This window comes from Pelobates fuscus, chromosome 11 (genome assembly GCF_036172605.1).
Source record: "Pelobates fuscus isolate aPelFus1 chromosome 11, aPelFus1.pri, whole genome shotgun sequence".
Taxonomy (NCBI): domain Eukaryota; kingdom Metazoa; phylum Chordata; class Amphibia; order Anura; family Pelobatidae; genus Pelobates; species Pelobates fuscus.
Window position 1 is genome coordinate 114,225,030 of NC_086327.1, and position 20,735 is coordinate 114,245,764.

General features: G+C 39.5%; 1 protein-coding gene across 2 annotated transcripts in view; it reads left to right on the forward strand.

The window, feature by feature from the left end:
• LOC134578043 (tyrosine-protein phosphatase non-receptor type 11-like) overlaps positions 1-20,735 on the forward strand; it is a 97,696-nt gene that overhangs the window by 40,815 nt on the left and 36,146 nt on the right. For both annotated transcript variants that reach the window (XM_063437013.1, XM_063437014.1), the window contains exon 2: positions 17,120-17,242. In XM_063437013.1, coding sequence (XP_063293083.1) covers positions 17,120-17,242 — 123 coding nt within the window. The remainder of the gene's footprint in view (positions 1-17,119; positions 17,243-20,735) is intronic.

Sequence of the window (20,735 nt, forward strand, 5' to 3'; positions counted from 1 at the left end):
ACTGCTTGCTAGATAGTGTCGGTATGCTGACTGGGATCCGGTGTGATAAGTTAAATTAAGGTAAATTACATCTGTTTTGAAAGTGAAACCAGTTTTTTTTTTTTTCTTTTTCTTTTTCATGCAGGCTCTGTCCGTCACAGCCAGGAGAAGTGTGGATACTACTGCATAAATAGAAACAAAAGTAAATTAACTCCTAAATGGCAGAGAATTGAGCAGTGAAACCTCAGAGGCATGATCTATACACCTTAATTACGTTAAAGTTGTTTTGGTGACTATAGTATCTCTTTAAACAGCTGGCAATGACTTGGCAAGGAATGTTTAGCCACTTCATGGTGTTTTTATAAAGTGCTGGCATGAGCAGGAGTTTCTGGAAATTTTCGTTAAGTTATCTGCTTTCACTTGTGAAAGTTGTTAGTGTAACTACAGCTCTCACAATCCATTGTTGTGCTTTCTAATGACATGAGTGACTGAGGAGAGTAGGACAGAAAAGAATTGACATTACTGTAATGGGTAAGAAGAGGAATTGGCATTACCCAGCAGAACTCTAATTTCTGGATGTCAGCCCCCCTATGACGCTTCCAGAGGTGGATTTACACCTCTGACAGCAAATGGGTCAAACTCTGTATGTGCTCTGTTTCATTGGGAAACTCTGCCTATACAGACTCCAGCCACCACGACCACTTCAAATCACTGAAGTGGCTATAGTGCTTGGAGCAACCCTTTAAGATGCAGAATGCTGCAAAACATTTACAAAAATTGTAGAGCATCGTTCGTGCACAAAACTTATTTTGAGTCAGGGGAAAAAAAGCTATAAAGAGTAATGCATAGAAATTGTTATGCCTGAAATGTCCCTTCATTACAAATTCTAAAATGGTCAAACATTAATATGACCTGTCCATATCGTAGATTGCAGAAAAAAAATATTAATATTAGAACCTCAATGCTGGCAATACATTTGTTCATATTACGAATCTGAGTTGACAAATACAAAATAAAGGAGAGATTTATCAAGGCAAAACAGGTGCCAATCTGGTACGAAAAATGCTAAATAAGAAGCACTCACCTGGAACACTGACGGAATGTCTCCGAGCATTTAGCACTTTGTACCCGAATAGCACCTGTTTTGTCTTGATAAATCTCTACCAAAATGTTTAAATTATACTGAACACAAAAGCCTTGGGTTAGTTGGGAAGAAAAAGCCATCTGGAGGTTTCGTAAAGAGGAGGGAAATCCAGAATAAAAATGGCAATTTAAATTCCTGGGGACAAGTGCAGACTGGGAGTGTTAGACATGCCGCTGATTTTATTTTTTTCTTATATATTTTATGAGTTGGACTGAACTACTTGCTATCTATTTCAACAGACTGGCAAATGCAGTACTGCAGTCAGTAGAGTTGGGGAGACGTATATTTGTTACCAGTTAAGCAACCAGTTTAGTAGCTTTGCATTATTTAGGTGCGTACAGAAACCTAATCTGTACAGTTAATTATCCACACCTTGGTTCCACCCTTCTGGCATTTGATAAACTATTTCAACTGCTTTAAAAATGGAATCTAAATAAGATATACAGAAAACTGTGAGTTCATTTTTTAAGCCCTTATTGTGCATCCTTGTACTTGATAATCTCTGACTTGAAGTTCTAATATTTAAATGGATGGCACGTGCCAAAACTTGTTTATTGTATTGTGTTGCGAAGAGCTGTTGGATGCAGAGCTCAATGCTTTTTGCAAATGGTTCTCAAGCGGTTTTCCACCCGAAACCCTCCCATCTACTGATTAGACTTCAATGACGTGCTGGGGGAGCTTAGTAGCCAGTCAGTGCTGACCAAATGTGGATCGATAATAAGGAAGAAGAAATTATCATGTATCTCTGTGAATGCAGAGGCCGGGCTTTTTGTGCCACGAGAGCAACAGACTGTTTTCATCCAAAAGACTTATTGCACCATGACCACTGCAATGAGAGAAAGTACATGAAAGATAAGGAAAGCCCATATTCCCTGGGTATCCAGCAACAGCAGGGGGTGCTGCATTCCAATTACCCTCGCACAATAACACTTCTCATTCTTTTACCCAATCCATAAACCTGTGAATATTCATACTGCATGGGCAATGTCATGGCTTTAACCTCCTCCTTCCCCATCATATATGCTATTTATGGGTTATAATTCTTTTAATAAAGCGCCAACAAATCCCGTAGCACTGTACAATACGTCTGGACGCACAGGAACAGAGATTGTTGAGGGCCCTGCTCAAACAAGCTTACATTCTAGAGTTAAAGGGACACTCCAGGCACGCAGATCACATCTGCCAATTGGAGTTGTCTGGGTGCCAACTCCCACTACCCTTAACCCTGCAAGTGTAATTATTGCAGTTTTTATAAACTGCAATAATTACCTTGCAGGGTTAACTGCTCCTCTAGTGGCTGTCTACTAGACAGCCACTAGAGGGCACTTCCAGGATTATAGCACAGATTTTCTGTGCTATAGCGTCGTTGAATGTCCTCACGCTATGTGAGGACCTGCATCATCGCTAAAATGCCCATAGGAAAGCATTGAAAACCTTTTCAAGGCTTTCCTATAGGGAGGTCTAATGCGCTTGTGCGGCATTGCTGCGCATGCGCATTAGGTCTCCCCCGCCGGCGGTCGTGATCAGTCTTCCTGACCGGCTGACGTGGTGATGGGGAGGAGCGTGGGCGGACCAAGAAACAGCGCCAAGGGACATCGTCACTGCCTCTGGTAAGTGACTGGAGGGGTTTTGACCCCTTCAGCAACCGGGGATGGGAGGTGGGAGGGAGAGGGGACCTGCAGTGCCAGGAAAACTGTCCCTTGCAGTGCCAGGAAAAAGTCCCTTTAATGTAAAGTCTCCAGAATCTACCCTTTACCTGTAAAACATGGGCTGTGGTCCCCTTTTTCCTCACACATAGGTTAGCAGAATGCATCCACACAATAAAATGAACCAATGTTAAATATGTGCGTTGCTCAACCTTCAAGTAAGTACAATCCCTGGGTTATAAGTCAAGCCAAGTTGCACTGCCCGTAGTTCCCCAGCTGTGAAGTGAGAAATGTGTACCTTCTAAAACATATTGTGACCAATAGATCTGGCAACACAAAACTGGCACCTGCACAGCATTGTAGGTGAGACTATTGGCTTCATCATTTTTGTGTTGTTACTCGTAAGCGTTTACCAGGTGCGTTGTTAGTTTTTTTCTTTTTTTTTTTTCTTTTTTAAAACCTTTACTTGGTAAACTTTAACTTAAGAAAAATGGTTTGGTTACTCTCATGTGCGTTTTTAATACACATTTTGGCCAATAATTCTTGTTTCTCTGATATTGAGAATGATGTGTAATACACACGAGAGCCCAACCCTGTTGTATCTGTAACTTTAAACACGGTGACTGTTGCGTGACCAATTGCTGTCAACTCTGTTGTACTTTCATCTGTTTGTTGTTGGAAGAACCTGTACCTTTTGATGGTATATTTCCAAATTCTACACTTTTTTTTATAAACATTACCTGTGTTGGTTCACCTTCAAAGCTAGTCTAGGGACACTCCCTTCAAATAAAGAGTCTCATTAGGACCGTACTCTGCTAAATATTGCAATACATATCTTTTAGAACATATCTGTGCAGAATATTTACTTTTACCTGTTTCTGTAAATGCCAGATTTTTTGTTTCTTTGCTAAGGGTTAATGTGACACATTCCACCATCCAATAAAAATATTATATATATGTAAATTGTATCTACTTTTTTTGTTTTATTTTTATATAACAAAATTTCCGCATATCTGATCATTTTTAATAGCTGGCTTTGTCAGCTGCAATGGTAATCCATGGGACTGGCAGTGACTTTATCAACAAATGGTTTAAAGAACACTATAACCACTACAGCAACTTACAATAATATATGTACCTTGGGTGCTATTTTATTTCCATGTTCTCTCTTAGTTTTCCCGTTGCTTTTCACACATCTCTCTTACCTTTCCCACTTCTTTCCTTCCGTCCCACCTCTCTCCTAATTTGTCTTCCCCTGGTTCCATGACTCGCTCACAGGGTCTATCCCATGCGCTCTCTCCCACCATCTATTACTTATTCTGTAATTTTGCTCTCCATACCCGTTAATCGCTTTCCACCTCCCGTTTTCTTCACTGCTCTTCAATGACCTCTTCCTTTCTTTTTCCAGGTTTATCTCCTTTCTTTTTGCTTTCCACATTGTCCCCTCTCTCCATCTGATATTTTGCTCTTTCCACCTCTCTTCCTTACTTTGAATATCTGTCGTCCTATATCCAGTTCTTTTACACTGCTCCCCTTATTTCCCCCATTCTTCATTGCCCCTCCATATCTTGTCCATTCTCTGCCCTTATTGTTCTGCTCTCCTTATCGCTCAATGTTGAGAACATTCTAATGTCCTCTTCTATTTCCCCATCTCTCATATCATGCTCACCCTTTTCTTTCACTTAGATTCTCACCTTCTCTCCTCCAATTTGCTTACTTTGCAGTGTATACATGCTATTGATTTAATTTGTGTTTCTGTGTGTCTGAAACTTTTTTTTTGTTTTCTCCTCCTGGTGTCTTTCTAAAGATTTTTTTTTTTTTGGTACGGGCCACTTACTGTCCGTAGATAAATTCTATTCACTATATTTGTTACGTTACTGCTTACATTATTTTATTAAATATTCATTACCCAACAATAATACATCAAGAGCTCAGGCTATTTGCACACGATTCCCTCTCCTCTGAATATTCTCTTGGCTCAAAAAAAATAAATAAATAATTGGAATGAAAGATGTGCGCTCAGTCCTGCTGACCCTGGTTTTTATTGTGAGTCTATTAAAGTCCTGTTACGGTAGAGGTTTGGATCTCGTCTTGTTTATCAAGCTGCATTACTGAAGTTAATCTTATTTGTGCACATTTCCTGCATGTTGTATAACTAAAGACTATTGGCAAAGCCGGAAGAGTGGACGTAGCTGCAAGGATACAGTCTATTTTTCAAAACAAATCCACTTAACAATGCATTGTTCTTGGACCATTTGTATAATTATTTTTCTAATGAGTCATCTATTAGGAAATATCTCTAATACGTTTTTTTTTTGCATCTCCATCCCCCACCCCTCGTCCCTTAACCTTTATTTTTTTTTTTTTTTTTTATATATTATGGATTCCGTTTTCTAGGGAAGGTGCTGTGTGAGTGCTATGTAGTGGGTTATGAGTTAGATTTTAAATACATAGCTCCACCCCTTTTCCACGTGGGTTCCACTTGAATTCAGTTCTGTACCAGTTGCTATGATATAGTGGCTTAACATTTAAAATCCCAAAAATCGGTATTGTAACCCAAACACCCACTGTATCGCTCTGCTTTGTTTAAAACAATAAACAGTTTTTGAAGAAAATAAATTGGTTAAAAATGTTTTACTGCTACAAGCCAGATCTAAAAGTCTTTTACAAACCGCCAGTTGCAGTGTGACTGCTAGGAACGGGCAGTGCAGCACTACATGCAGTGTCCTGCCCTTGAATGGCTGACAAATAGAGGTTCATGTCTTTCTTTTTTTCTTTTTCATGATTATTAAATCGCAGTATGGACTAATGCAGTCAGAAACAAAATATCTAAATGCTAATTTGTATCTATAAATTTGCAATTTTGCACAATGTACAGACTAAACTGTAATTGTGTGTAGTATATGATAAAAATGAATCGGTGCATTTAGAGGGTTACTATATTAACTTCACTTTGAGTAAATGAAATGCCCTACTGCTCCCCCCCCCCCCGACTATCAAAGGGTTAAAAAACAAAACAAAAAAACTTTAAACACCTGATTCCAGCGCCCTCATCCTCTGATTCTTCACCTCCTCGGATGTCAATTGAGAGGAATAACCCATTGCGCATGCGCAACAACCCCTGCACATGCATTAGGTCTTCACCGCTGGGAAAATGTAATCAACGCATTCCTGTGCGGGCGTATAATACGCTGGACGCACAGCATGGTGGCCCCCTGGTAGGCAGACACTAGAAGCAGTCTTAACAATGCAATGAAAACATTAGTTTCTCTAAACTGCAATGTCACACCAAAGGTAGGTGAGCAGGAGAAGTGAGTGAAGGGTCTGGAGCTACTTACCTTTTTTTGAAAGCATGCAGTCACTCAATACAATTGGTTGTTACCGAAATTCTGCTTCTTTCATATCTACTGTCATACTTCATTAGCTACAGTATTGCAGCAGCCAATCAAAACCTTCCCAGCAAAGAATGAGTAGCCAACTCTTAATACTTCCATTGGCAGGCTTCCTCAGCCTTTCTACGACCATTCTTTATGTATTAAATATTAATCATGATAATAGCATGAATTATGTAACATAGTAATTAGTTTTAAGTACACAAAGATTAATCAGGCATTCCATTTGCTGTGTGTTCACAAGCAGAAAGAAACTCTGTTAAAGGGATAATACTATAGTGCCAGGAATACATAGCTGTATTGCTGGCACTATAGCTCCCTCTGCCTCCCCTTCCCCGGTGAATAAAGGGTTAAAAATACTTTATTTACCTGATCCCAGCGCTGGTCTCCCTCGCCCTCTCTGACAACCTGCGACGAGCCGACGCTAATGCGAATGCAGAGCGCGAGGACGTCCAGCATGTTAAGATCGAGGTGTTTCATTAAGCTGAAATGGTCTGGGTGCCTATAGTGTCCCTTTAAGTGTTTCCATTTTTTTTTTCCTCAAAAAGGGGAAAAAAAATATATGCTTGCACAATTGCTTACTTACATTACCAACAATCCTATTGGAGGAGGCACGTAGGGATTATAACTTGTATGATGCATACATTTGCTGGTCCGGTGTTGATGGCATGCATAAGTTTTTGGTTCGAAATATAAAGTATATTTATACCTGGCTGGTTCAGTGTATAATTTAAAATGGCACTGTCACCGTCTGGGTACTTTGCTGAATTCACAAAGACCCCTGATTCTAACATTGCTACTGGAGGTTGTGGGGAGCAGGTAAAGGTGAGACTTGCTTACCTGAACCTGTCCCGCATAGGTTCTGCCATCTTCCTCTGTCTGCTCCTCTTTAACTCCTGGCCCTGCTGTACCGTGAGATCCCCCATAGACAGAGACAATTTCCGGCAATCGTCGCTGGTGACGTCTGTCGGGATTAACACTGTAGCTCCGCCCAGTGTCTGAGAAAGTCTGGCGAAGGAATGATACAGAGAAGTCGTCCCTACTTTGTTTCTGTATATCTCTTAACAGAGTTTGAATTTCAGTGGAATTCTAACACCGTCAAAATTAGTATTTCATAAAGATTCTATCTTTATGCAGTAATCATTTTTCTGGGGGCTGGGGGGTTACAGTGTCGCTTTTGGTGCGTTTAAATACCAGAATGAGACTGTCTTCACATTTTGTGGATTAGAATTTTAATGTCAATCAAAATCACGGCAAACCTACTTTTGAACAATAGTTATGTGCAGGTTGTCGGTCCTTATTCCAGCATTGTGTACACTTTTGATTTAAGGAAGCTTAGTTCTACAGAAATGTTGCATTGCATTCTGTTTGTCCAGTGACTCTCCCCCTTCCTGGAGCTCTCCAAAACTGGCAGTGGACCACACACTAAGGTTTGAGGTCTTGGAATCGAGCCACAAACCTCACAGCTCTCGGGATGCACCGAAAACCTTCACAGCTGCGGAAATGCTAAATGCAGCACACATGTTTTATTTCTGCCTAATTTTCTCTGATGTGCAAAGGGTGAAAATAGCCCTGGCAGAGCATTAAAGAGGCACGAGCCCCATCAAGGGCTAAATTCTGCCCTGACACACTGCCGACACCAAGAATAGACTGGCGTTAATTAGCCGCGGTGTGATCATCCTGCAGAGCTCAGCATTGCTTGGCAGACGCACAAGACTGGACCATAGTACGTTCTCACTGTGCCGTGACTTTGCTTTCTGACTCGCTGTATGACTACATGCAGAAACATTCACAAGGTTGGGGGGTGAAATGGTTAATGAACACGAGCTAAAAGAAAATCTCAGAGTTTAAGTTGTTTCTAGAATTAGTAATTTTCCCCCTTTTTCTTTTTGTAAATTGACAATAATTATACTTTTGACAGTTTCATTTCATTCTCCATTTCTCTAAAGATGGATTAAGTTTTAACAGGTCAAATTATTTATTTACTAGTTTAGATAAGTGCCTGCTTCATGCTTTGTTTTCCCTTTATTCTCCTGCTATATTTGTCCCCATGTTTGCGTGACCTCTGAATGTCCCCCACGCTCCTTATCAGGAGTTAGTGTGCATGCGTACATTAAAGGGACACTAGCGTTAGGAATATAAATATGAATTCCTAATGCTATGATGTCCAGGCCACCGTTTAGGTGCCAAGATGAAAAAGGTGATTTGGCTGACATTTTCTCCTTCATAGTGCTGGTCTCTGTTGTGCCACTCTACCTCTTTGAGATCGATGATCTCAGCCTATCAAAAGCTTCCTTATAGAAAATAATTGACGGGGGGAGGGTTAAAAAATGTGCACTAATTCTTGCCGTATCCTTTACTAGCTATTAACTGCAACCTTTTATGTCTTACTGTACATTACAGATATGTCATTACAAGCTTGCTTGTTAAACTATGCACAACAAAAAAAAAAAGTAAAAATAAAAGAATTAAGAGGATAGTGCACATCTGCGGCAAAACCAATCCGAGGCCATCACGGAAGTGCAGCTTAAGCCGAGGTTAAACTGGGGTGAGGGATGTGGGACGGGGTCGGGGCCAAGTAGCTGAGCCGAGCAGACACGCTTTATGAGAGCTCCAGGCAATAGGCAATATATTCACCCCATTTCTGCCCCCAAAACCTCTCCTTATCTGCTCTAAAGGTGCATCCTGATACTCTGGCATTGCGATGGTCCTGAAAATTTGTAAATTAAAGCCCGACAGCTGGGCCTGCACATTGGTGACCCTGCTGCGCCAAGCAAGCGGTGCGGTTAAGCCCAAGTTGGCCGATTACCCCAATAATTACTCAAAGGTGTCTGACGACTTCTACCTGAGGATAAGACGGATGAATTGCCCGCAGCACAGCCCTCAAAACAGTCTCTCACGGGCCCCGACACCTCACCGATCACTACCATAGTCCTGACGACACTAGTGGCGGGCCTCCAGAACACCGTTCTGGCGGACACAGCAAAGATCCGCGAGGATATTAGAGGCCTGTCTGGCAGGATGAGTACCCTGGAGGGAACCGCTAATGAGCAAGCCAAGCAAATTACCTCCCTATAACTGGAGATCAAGAATCTGAACAAGCGGAACAATTCATATGACCAACTCTTTGCTGCACTGGAAGACTCAAGGTGCAGAACAAAATAAGAGGCATCACAGAGGATGTGCCGTCAGCCAAAATGCCTCCCCTCCTGCGGTGCCTATTTACCGAACTGCTGCCCCAAAAATAGGATAAGGAGGTGGACTTGGAGGGATTCTTACGCGTTCCCAAGTCTCCAAGGGGACCCCCAAGGACCTGGTGGTTCGCCTCCTGAGCGGCAGGGACAGAGCCGCGATAATGACAACGATAATAAACCACACACCTTACGACTTCGAAACCCTACACCTCACTTTCTGTGGGGATCTGTCCGGATACACCCTGGCGTGGAGAAGAACGCTGGCACCCTTCGCAGCCCTGTTCAGACACCATAAGGTTCAATACCGCTGGCGAATGGCGCACAAGCTCCAAGTCCTGAAAGACCATGTTAAGCACAAAAGACACAACATCAAGGAAGCGAAGGCACTGCTGGCCATCCTAGGTCAACCTCAGGACTCTCTGGCAACCACAAGGCGGGTCACAACGAGCTCCACACAAATGGAATACTGTTACAGCGTAACCGTTCACACCTAGAGAATCCCCGCTGGATCACGCAACAGCAAAAATTACCTGAACGACAGGGTGATACCGTGACCACACCGGGGTTTAATGTCAATACCATTGCTAGCTCTCCTGCATGGAGCTCCGTTATCAGTTTTCAGTTATTTTGATGTATCTTTTTTTTTTTTTTTTAATGCTATACAGCCTCATCAAAGGCGTTAAACCTTGCACTTTACCAACCACATTGTATTGACGACCGGGTCCTCCCGATTCACCATCTGAGACCCCTGTAATGACCACACTTAGGGAACTGATCCAGAATGACCCCTAGTACCTCACACTTTTAGTATGAACATCTAGTCTTACTCATGTAAATTCGGCTTTTATATCATAAAAAAAAAAAGTCCGTTCATGGAATGTATGCTTATCACACTCATTGTGTGCATAGTTGAATGTTGTGAAAGAACCTGTCTCAACAACCACTCTCACGTATGCTGAAAAATAAAATGTTCTGTTAACTGACACAAAAAATTATTTTATTTAAAAAAAAAAAAAAAAAAAAATAGGGTGAGGGACATAGCACCCAGACAACTTCATTGAGATGAAGTGGTGTCTGTGCCCTCTAGAGTCCTTTTTAAGTCTGAAAGTTCCCTCTGGTCTGTGTGGAACTATGTGCAATTTTTATAACCTGTGTTCACCTTAAACTGTTTGTAATTGTATTGGGGACCTCTTGTCATCATTCATCAATACTATTAACTTGCCAACGTACTATTTCGGTTCTCTGCGCCATACTGGTAAGTCGCCATATCACTACTGATTCTATGCGACAACCTGCTGCCTATCAATGCATCTGTATTTTTGGGGTCACCCATATGCAATGACTTTAGGAAGTGCTATTTAAAAATGCAAATGGGTTTCATGTTTCTGTATACGAAGCTCTAGATATTAACTTTTTTTTTCTCTGATCCAGAATAGGCTGATAATAATCCCAGGAAAAATGGATTTATGCTTACTTGTTACCATTTTGACGTTTTTATTTATTAGATATGCCTTTGTTAACATAGCCCTCGCTAAATGGTTGGATATTTAAAAGAACAGCAACATTAAAAAAATAAAATATAATTATATTGAACATTGGAATGTGTTTATATTTTTGTATTGATTACATTACTGGGCTCCCTTTCTTATAAAACATGCCTTAAAGGGACATTCCACTGCCTAAATTCAAAGTACCGTATATACTCGAGTATAAGTTGACCCGAATATAAGTCGAGACCCCTAATTTTACCCAAAAAAACTGGGAAAACGTATTGACTAGAGTATAAGACTAGGGTGGGAAATGCAGCAGCTACTAGTAAATTTCTAAATAAAATTAGATCCCAAAAAAATTATATTAATTGAATATTTATTTACAGTGTGTGTATATAATGAGTGCAGTGTGTATGTGTATGTGATGCAGAGCCTTCGTGGGAGGTGGGCATTTTTATTATTATTTTTTTGTCCATAACATTATTATTATTATTATTATTATTTTCATATTTTTTTAATATTATTTTATTGTAATATTTTTTTTATATTATTATTTTAATATTTTTTTTATATAACTTAAATGTATGTTTATTTTGTATTCGTCCCCCCCTCCCTGCTTGTTAGCTGGCCAGGGAGGGGGGCTCTCATTCCCTGGTGGTCCAGTGGATGGGCTGTGCAAGAGGGGGCTGGCAGAGAGCGTTTACTTACCTTTCCTGCAGCTCCTGTCAGCCCCCTTCTCTCGCCTCCGGTCCAGTCAGCTCCCTCTGCAGGTCTCGCGGTGTGAGACTTGCAGTGGGGAGCTGACCGGACCGGAGGAGAGAGAAGGGAGCTGACAGGAGCTGCAGGAAAGGTAAGTAAACGCTCTCTGCCAGCCCCCAACAGCCCCTTGTCTGTCTTATGGCAATGTAAGTCTCCATAATACAGACACTCACTCGAGTATAAGACGAGTGGGGTTTTTTCAGCACAAAAAATGTGCTGAAAAACTTGTCTTATACTCGAGTATATACGGTAAATAAAAAACATTATTTAGTACATATACCCCAAATGAAAACTTCCATGCGTTTACTTATGCTTTTTTTTTTTTTTTTTACTGAGATATACCTAAAAACAGCTTTCAAATGTTGCAGTTCTGCATTTGCAAGCCCTCCCCTTCTAACCCCGCCCAGACAATATGTTGCCGTCCAATCAGACTTACCAACGCAGCTCAATGAGAAGTATTTGCAAGGCAGGTGTTCTGAGCCATTGTTGCCGCTTGTGTTTAACTTCACTGAGCTAAACAAACCAGGTAGTAACAGGACCAAAGTGTCATTTAGATAAGTGTCATTTTCTACTGAAATCTGCACTTTTTGCTAAATTTAATAAAGAGGACACTCTTCACACACAAAGCTTTTCAAGAAGCTAAAGTGCTTAGGTGTTCCTTTAATTTCCGCACTGCCACAACAGAGTTCTCTCGCAGCCACTCTACCTCTGACACCATCAGTTGTGATAACTTTACATCTATCTGTTTGCCAAGCATTCCGTACATGCTGGGCAATTGGTACGCTCCACCAATTAACAGCATCTCATTGAGAAGTACTGAATCCACCACTTCTTTATGAGAGGCATTGGACTTGTTCAGCATCATCATGTTGTGGATGAGACACCAACCGTGAAGGCAATACTGAGGAAATCTATCTAATGCCTGCATTACAACTATAAGCATTTGTGTTTCTCAGACATGGCAGTGCTACATTGTTTGAGTACAGGAACTGCAACTGTGCAACCAAACCACTATGTTAATATGCAGTGGTTTGGAGGTACGTGCCCCTTTAATTTTCTGTGGGTAAAATTGAATTGTCTGACTTGGTGGCTAAATATTAATTTTGATTTTAATGTAGGCAGTCATTTCCTACAATTTTTTTAATGCAATAAAATGATATACACGTAAATTGATAGAGTGATCAATTAACGGTTTTGTCATTTATTTTAATTATAGAAATAAAACTATAATTACCCTTGCCGCCATCATGCAGTAAAATGGAGTGCTGTGCTGCATCTACATGGGTTTATTTAGTACGTCAGAAATTGGAGAGAATTGTCAAGATCGTTGTCAGACTTTCATTTGTCAAGTTTTGTAATTCCTGTTTGCATCCTGCTGAAAGCATATATATGTGTGTGTGTATGTATTTATGTGTGTATATATGTGTGTGTGTGTGTGTGTGTGTGTATATATATATATATATATATATATATATATTGTGTGTGTATGTGTATGTAAATGTAGATACATGTATGAATGTTTCGTGTATGTTTCAGGGTTTGAAAGTAGAAACAAATTGGCCATATATTACTAGCGTAGGTACTTCTGAGAGTTTAAATATAATTTTCAGCATTAAGTGATATTTCTTAAAAATATGACCTAAAATGGTATCATAAAGTTGAAAAATTATAAAAAAAAATTCCTGCACGTTAAGGTTGGTAAACAATTAATGAATGTCAAGGGAAGGGGTCGGCTTGTGACACGAATAACCTGGGATGGTGGGACAGGACCGACAATAGACTCCATGACACTCCAGCATTCTGAATAACTGTATTTAGAACACTGGAGTTTCTTTAGCAATCTTCAAATTGTGTGGATTTCTAATTGAATTTCACAATATACAATTATTACCGCTAATTGTAATAAACACTTCGGTAATCTTTACTTGGGTGATTGCACAACATCATTAGAAAAACCTAAGACCATTCCGGTTTAAACCTAATGCTTTGCTAAGAATTTTTACTTGATGCATGCTCAGTGATGGGCTATTGTGGCAGGCAAGCATATTTAGAATTAAGATTAAATTACAGACATTCTTGCAGGACTGCTGCAGAATTTGACTCACACCCGGTGCGCTTATCTGGAATTAACACAGGAGGGTGGTGGCATGATAAGAGCCTGTTGAAAACTGTGGTTTCTTAATGCTGACTGTCAATATTCTTATCCCTCCATTGTTATAGCATGTGTTTTTTTATTTTTTATTTTATTTTAGTTTTTTTTTAAAGTCACAGCATGTAATATAGTAGATTTCACTAGAACAGCAATGGTCAGCCTATAGCTGTTTTAAATGTTGCCCTTTAATGCTCAATCATTTAACTTTGGGACAATATTTGCCCTCCACTATTTAAAAAAAAAAAAAAAGAATACTGTTCTGGCTGTTGTTTGGACAACAGTTTGAAATCCAAGTAGTTAATGTCTACCTTCTGTCAATGCTGTTTTAAGGCATAATAGACCATTTTTTAAATTGTTGTGCGTTACTCAGATGGAATACAATGTAATTGTTTATTGTGCATTTTGGCACCAATTACTTACCACTTCACTGTCCATTATCTGACTACCTTCACCACCCACTTTTTTTTAATTTTTATAATTTTATGAATTTTCTGGATTTGGTAAGCTGTCTCTGTTTAGCAGTTATATACGTAGTTATATAATATGTATTTATGTGTGCATGTAAATGGTCAAAGCAAAAGTTGAATGCATGTAATCTCCTGTATAAATTCATATAAATGTGTGATAAAAAAAAAAGTAAGTACAAAAACATTAAGGATATAAATATTCACCTGATATTAAAAAGTCATCTCTCTAAAATATATATATTTACTGCAAAATAATTTGCAAAGATTATAAATGGCAATATATATATATCGTTGAGATACAAAACCTAAACCTTGCCTTACCTTACCTTGTTGTCAATACATGACAGTGTGGATAATTTCTCACATGACACAGAGCATCTGTCTGCTCTAGAGCCCCGTTTTTAGAAGAAAAGAACAAAAAAAAATATCTATATCTATATCTATCTATATATATATATATATATATATAATATAATCCATTAGATTGTTTACTTATTTATTTTAATGAGCCAAAGCCAAATGTTGGTCTTTGTTTCATGAGCAGGTGCAACTCGTGAACAATGCTTCCCATGTATGTGAGTGCTGGTGTCAAATTTTACATTGAGAGAGGATCTCCCATTTTGGGTAGGAACAAAATGTACTAACACCGGAGTTACCTGTGAGCAAAATAGTGGCATGTGCCCTACAGGTTACTCCCTGTTTTTTAATACCAAGCTGGTTTACACTGTGCTGTTGGCTGGTTCATTCCTCGGCACTGCGCTCCCGCCTATATTAATGGTTATCATGAAGCATCTACAAAGTGGTTGTATGGGTTTCACCTAACTATTTTAGTAACACACTTAATTAATTCTCAGTATAGATGTCTGATTGTTGACGATGTTGGCATATTTATCTTCTGTATCTGCTCTTACTCGGATAGCTTTTTCGAACACTCAGGTGCCACATAAACAAAAGTTTTCTGGAACTCTGTTTTTATGAAGATTACACTGTGGGCTGTATTCACTAAATATTGAATTGTACTATATTAAAATCAGGCAAAATTCCGCCTCAAATAGCTAAGCTGTGACTATCTCTGGGTTGGAGAATTTTTTTCAAAAGCATAATTTATGTCCTAAATTTTGTAATGCGGTTTTCAATTCACAACAATTTGATTATTCGTGCATAAACCCCCTTGTGAAATATTTTTGCTAAATTGGGTAATCTTATCCGTGGTATCAGCAGTGGAATTCGTAGTCATACTTGTGCTTACGGAAGGCATATTTGCATTCTGTATCGGTTAAATTAGCCTCCAGTTTCCATTGCCCTAATGTAATTTGTTCATTCTGAACGGATTAAACTTCAGATGAGCTTGCATGCTGTCATTTTTAACTATAATGTCTTCTAGCCTAAATCATCCAGCGGGGGTTGCAGAGAGACGCACAGTTAAAGAATTCAAAAAATGCTTGTAATATGAATCGGAATATCCTGAAGAAACAATAAATTGAATATTTTAAGGTGTGTAGGGAAACGGCTCGCCATCCACGTGGGCCAATTTTTATCTCCCTCAAAAACGTGGAATGTTCTATTGAACCTGGTTGTTCAACTCTTTTTTTTATTTATTTATTTTTTTTCTTGGGCTAAAAGTTCCATAATTCTGGGCTCTTCATTCCAAACAACTGAGAAGACCCCTACACCCTAGACGTCTCCTTAGTCTTGTGGTCTGATTGTAGAATCCGTGTTCTCTTTGCTGTGGGTAAGCCAGATAGTACCTCTAACAAAAGGAACAAAAAAAAAATAAACTAATATTCCCCCATACATTTATTTCAAAAATCTGTCTGTTCATTTCTTGCTGAACTGTGAATTTTGGGAGCATTGTGGAAACCTGACAGATTTCTGTGCCGGAGTTGGCCTTTTCCAAAGATGTAGATTATTTACAGTTCGTTTTTGAATTTGCATTAATCGGTGGGAAGTTCTCCTGTTTTGCCTTTATTACTTAATTACTTAATAAGCGCACACTAGCTTTTGATTATATTCACAGTTTTTGTTTACTATGCTGTGCTTTTGAACAAAGTTGGCTGCCTCAAAGAGATGCACTGGAAATATATCTCTATCAATCCCTTGCGAAAGAATAATCATGAAGGCCAATATACATGTGATCTTTTACTAGACATAAAAAAATGAGTTTTCCTTTAAAAAAAAAAAAAAGTAAAGTGGGATTAAAAAAAAGTAAAATGAGGTTAGTTCTAATGAGCCAAATAAATTGCCAATCCAGTTTAAGACATAGTTACTATGGAAAGGATCCGTTGAGAACTTTTTTTGATGCATGACAGTTCACTGCATGTCTTTCTATAATTTTTTTCATTTATTTCACTAAATTTATTTTATTTGTATGTATGTCTTAGTTTTTCCAAGTAATATACACAATCATGAAGGTCAGCCATCTGTATTAAGATGTTTACACGCATTGGCCTACACCTAAGATTATCTTCTTGGGCGGTCTTCATAAACTGATCATTGCTGCACACATCTGTGTCTACAGGCAGTGGGGGCGGGGGGGGGGAGGGAGAAGAGTCAAGGTGTTCGTCAAATTGATTGGTAATGTACTAATTTGTGTTTCTAGGTATATGCACGAAGAATCTGATTGGTTATTCTACTTTGATTTATCGTCTGCGATAGACCTTACATTTTATTTTGTCTATTTTTGGTATTTTTCTAGAATATTCTTATTCACATAGTATTGAGTTCTGATACAGGGTTTACTTTTCACGAGATGTATGTCCCCCCACTCTTACGTTGTCGTCTCTCTTCCTAGAAGATATTTTGGTCTTCTTATGCATTAGGTTTCATAGCTGAATCTGAAGTGGCTGTGTTGGACTCTGAAGCACTGCTTTTATTGTATCCCATTACTCTTCTCTAGGTGGTTTCATCCAAACATCAATGGACTGGAAGCAGAGACACTACTCCTTAAACATGGGGGACACGGAAGCTTCCTGGCCCGTCCCAGCAAGAGTAATCCCGGAGATTTCACGCTGTCTGTTCGGTAAGGGATGAACGCTTGGAATGTGAATGTCTCACCTACTTCCTTGTGGCTGCCTTATTCATCATGACATTCAGGAACAGGGTTTTGGAGGTATCCAAATTTTGCAACGCTTCTTCATATAAGCTGGGGTGCGAGAGCTTGCCTATTGAATTTAGGGGATATCCATTTCCAGATATTTAGAATTTTGTTTAACCCTTTCAGTACCACATTCATAGTCACCTATTGGTCCTTAAGAGATTAATTAAAAATAAATAAAAATAATTAAATACATTTGGGGACATTCATATGAATGTATTGTATTTCCTAATATCTTTGTAACTTTGTCTAGGGAGGTTCGATCTAGCCCTCTTTGCAGTGAAGTACGTTCTTGTTGCACCTGGCGTTATAATAAACACAAGGTGTTTATACATTTTTTTTTTCTTCCAATCGGTTTATACTTTCACAGAAGTCTGTTAATATACAGCTTCCTTTGCACCCACACAGGAAATAACCTACGCACTTAACTTGCTATCGGCATACTAGTTGTCAACTCCACTTTTAGCCTGTCTTTGGAAAATTGCAAAAGAAATGTAGATCCACAGACACTGCCAAGAATTGTCTATCTTCAGACTGATACTGGTCTGCACAATAAGAGCTGATGTAATATGATGACTGTACTAGATTACGTAATCTAACAAGTAGGGTAAGCTATATCGCTCTCCAGCTTCTAGATAAACTATATCATCAGTATGAAAAATACCGGTAGCCACAAAAGTTGTAAATATGTAGACTGTCGCAAAACATTGAAAAATTCAGCATTATACTGAAAAAGTAGCTTTAAGGGAAACAGACTTGGCAGAATTAAATCCATTATTTTATTAAGCAGGTAACTTTTTTAAAAACTAAAATAAAGCCGAGAATAAAATGTGATTAAAGCCAACGCTGAAAAATTATTTGACAGCTGTGAAAAAGGTCACAGACATCCTTTTTAAGATGTCTGTTTACCGTTTCCCCTGGTTTTGGGGTCAAAAATCTGGGTCTTCTCGCTTCAGTAGACGTAAATGTTTCTGGCTTTTGCTAGTGTGCTGCTGATTGCCTGGCGTGTGAGCCAGTGGTGTATTTTGGATTTGTGCTGCCCTAAGCACGACTAAATTCGGGCACCCCCAAAATCTAAATTTGACCCCCCAATTCGTGTCAAGGCCACTTTTTTGATTGACAGACACATGCCCTCATTGATACATGCACTGATATACACTCACTGACAGATACAGTCATTGGCACACACAGTCATAAGCACACACTGTTTAACCAACACACACTTTCACTGACAGACACACACTCTCAGATACACATAAAATGACACACACACTGACACACACTCACAGGCACACCCATTCTCACTGAAAGACACACACACTTTCACTCACTCACAGACACACACTGACAGCTACACTCACTCACAGTAAGGTGGACAGCCCCAGAACACAAGGGAAGCAAGGCATTTGTCTGGGAGCTCGGGGTGGCATTTTTTGCCGCCCTAGGCAAATGCCTTGTTTGCCTTGTGGTAAATACATCCCTGGTGTGAGCCTAATACTTTGATTTAGAGTGAGTGACAAGTGTGCAATAGCTTAGCTATAATAGGTCTGATATACAAGTTTCAGTTTGCGTTTTTTTTTCATTTTAAAATTTTTCTTTTTTTTAAAAAAAAAAAAAGCAGCACACTTTTCTCTATAAATAACTTTTTGAATTTTAGGTCATATCTTTTGAAATGACAATTACTGCAGTAAATACTATTGAAACTTTTTATTACTGTATTCAAAATAGTATTTGAAATAAACATCTTAAAAAATTTAAAAAAAAAGCAATTGTGTTTTGTACTACTTTTACATTCAGGGTGAAACCAGCCCGTAATGGTTAAATTTTTTTTCAGCAATCCACAGAGAAATACTGGATGATTGTGTGCATGCTTAGTCATTCTTTACAAATTGCGGTGTGTGAATGTAACATTGCACGGCATTCTCTGACTGTTGCACAACAGGCTTGCAATTTACAAAATCAAAAAAGGAAGAAGGAAAAAAAAAATACAGCCTCCACAGTGGATGTTATCTTTCTATCTGCTAATACCTGAATGATATAACCACATGTAACGTAGCACAATAACAGCTGCTGTTAGAAAGAATCCATCTGATACACTCGGCCATCTTCACATTATTATTTTTTTTTATACACGGCACAGGCGAATGAATGTATCATTATTATTCCCTTGACAGCAGTAGTATTTCTGCTTGCCGGTTTCTGAAATAGTTTAGAATATGGAAAAACAATTCATGGCTAAGTTATAAATTCCAGCTGCTGCTCCTCGATCAAAAGTGCAACGTGTATTTGCATATTTAACCTGCGTTTAAAGGGGAACGATCATTTATCTGGAATAAAACATGGCACGTTTACCTACATGTGTGTTAATGTTTTTATATGATGCTACTTTTCTTCTTTTTAGTAAAGTTTTTGAAATGCACATCACAATCTAGTTAAGTTCAGGCACAGCCAAGGCATAGATTGCAAATGAGGAGTATGACAGACCGCCTGGCACCCCGACTGGGTGCCTTCGCCAATCGCTGCTTCCTCGTAATCCTTGAGTTGCATAAGCACCGCACCAAACACCATAACCACCGTAAACCCCACAAACCGCTGCAGCTTGGTTGGGGTCTCGCCCACCCTGGACCCAAGACCAGGATCCATCTTTCAGTGGGTAGACCTCTCCTAGTCTAGAGAGCAAAGCAGACTGCTCTTACAAGAGCAAGTGTTGTAATACAAGAGAGTATAGTGATTATAGCAATCCCCAGAGTGAATATAGCCTTTCAATCCCCCAAACATGAGCCTAGACTTCATGAAGAGGTAAAGCGTTCTCTGTAATGGGAGCCACACACAGTCTTTTATGTCAGTCCCTATACAAGGGGTTTCCTTAAACCTATTCCAGGGGCATTCCCCACTGGACCTCAGAATAGACTACAGCAAAAGCATATACACACACACAGTACATTGGCTCTCAGGTCAAGGACACCCCCATACCAAACAAGATAATCCCTCCCCTGTGCCTGGGAGATACTTTAGTTTAGTACAGTTCCTGACTAAATTATCTCCAGGCACAGAAAACATTCATTTTAACAACCTCCCAAAAGTACCCCTAAAACATATGGAAACCCCACAAAAGGCACATTTTCTGATAGCCACGATCTGGGGCACCAAGATATCCAAGAATCACCCAGATCGGTTCAGGGGTTCGGGATTTCCATGGAGGTCATAAGTTTACCAACCGCAAACGAGGCTCGTGCCCAAACGAGTTTCATGAAATCAGGCTGTGCGGTCGGTCTCTTTCGGGAGTTCACACTACAACAGAAATACGAATGCAACCAGTTCATATGTACACTTAGTCTGTGTCTCTTGTTCAGGAGTGTGTTTCCACCAAACGCCGCTCTTCTCAAGTGAATCCAGACGAACGTACGAAGAGATGGGA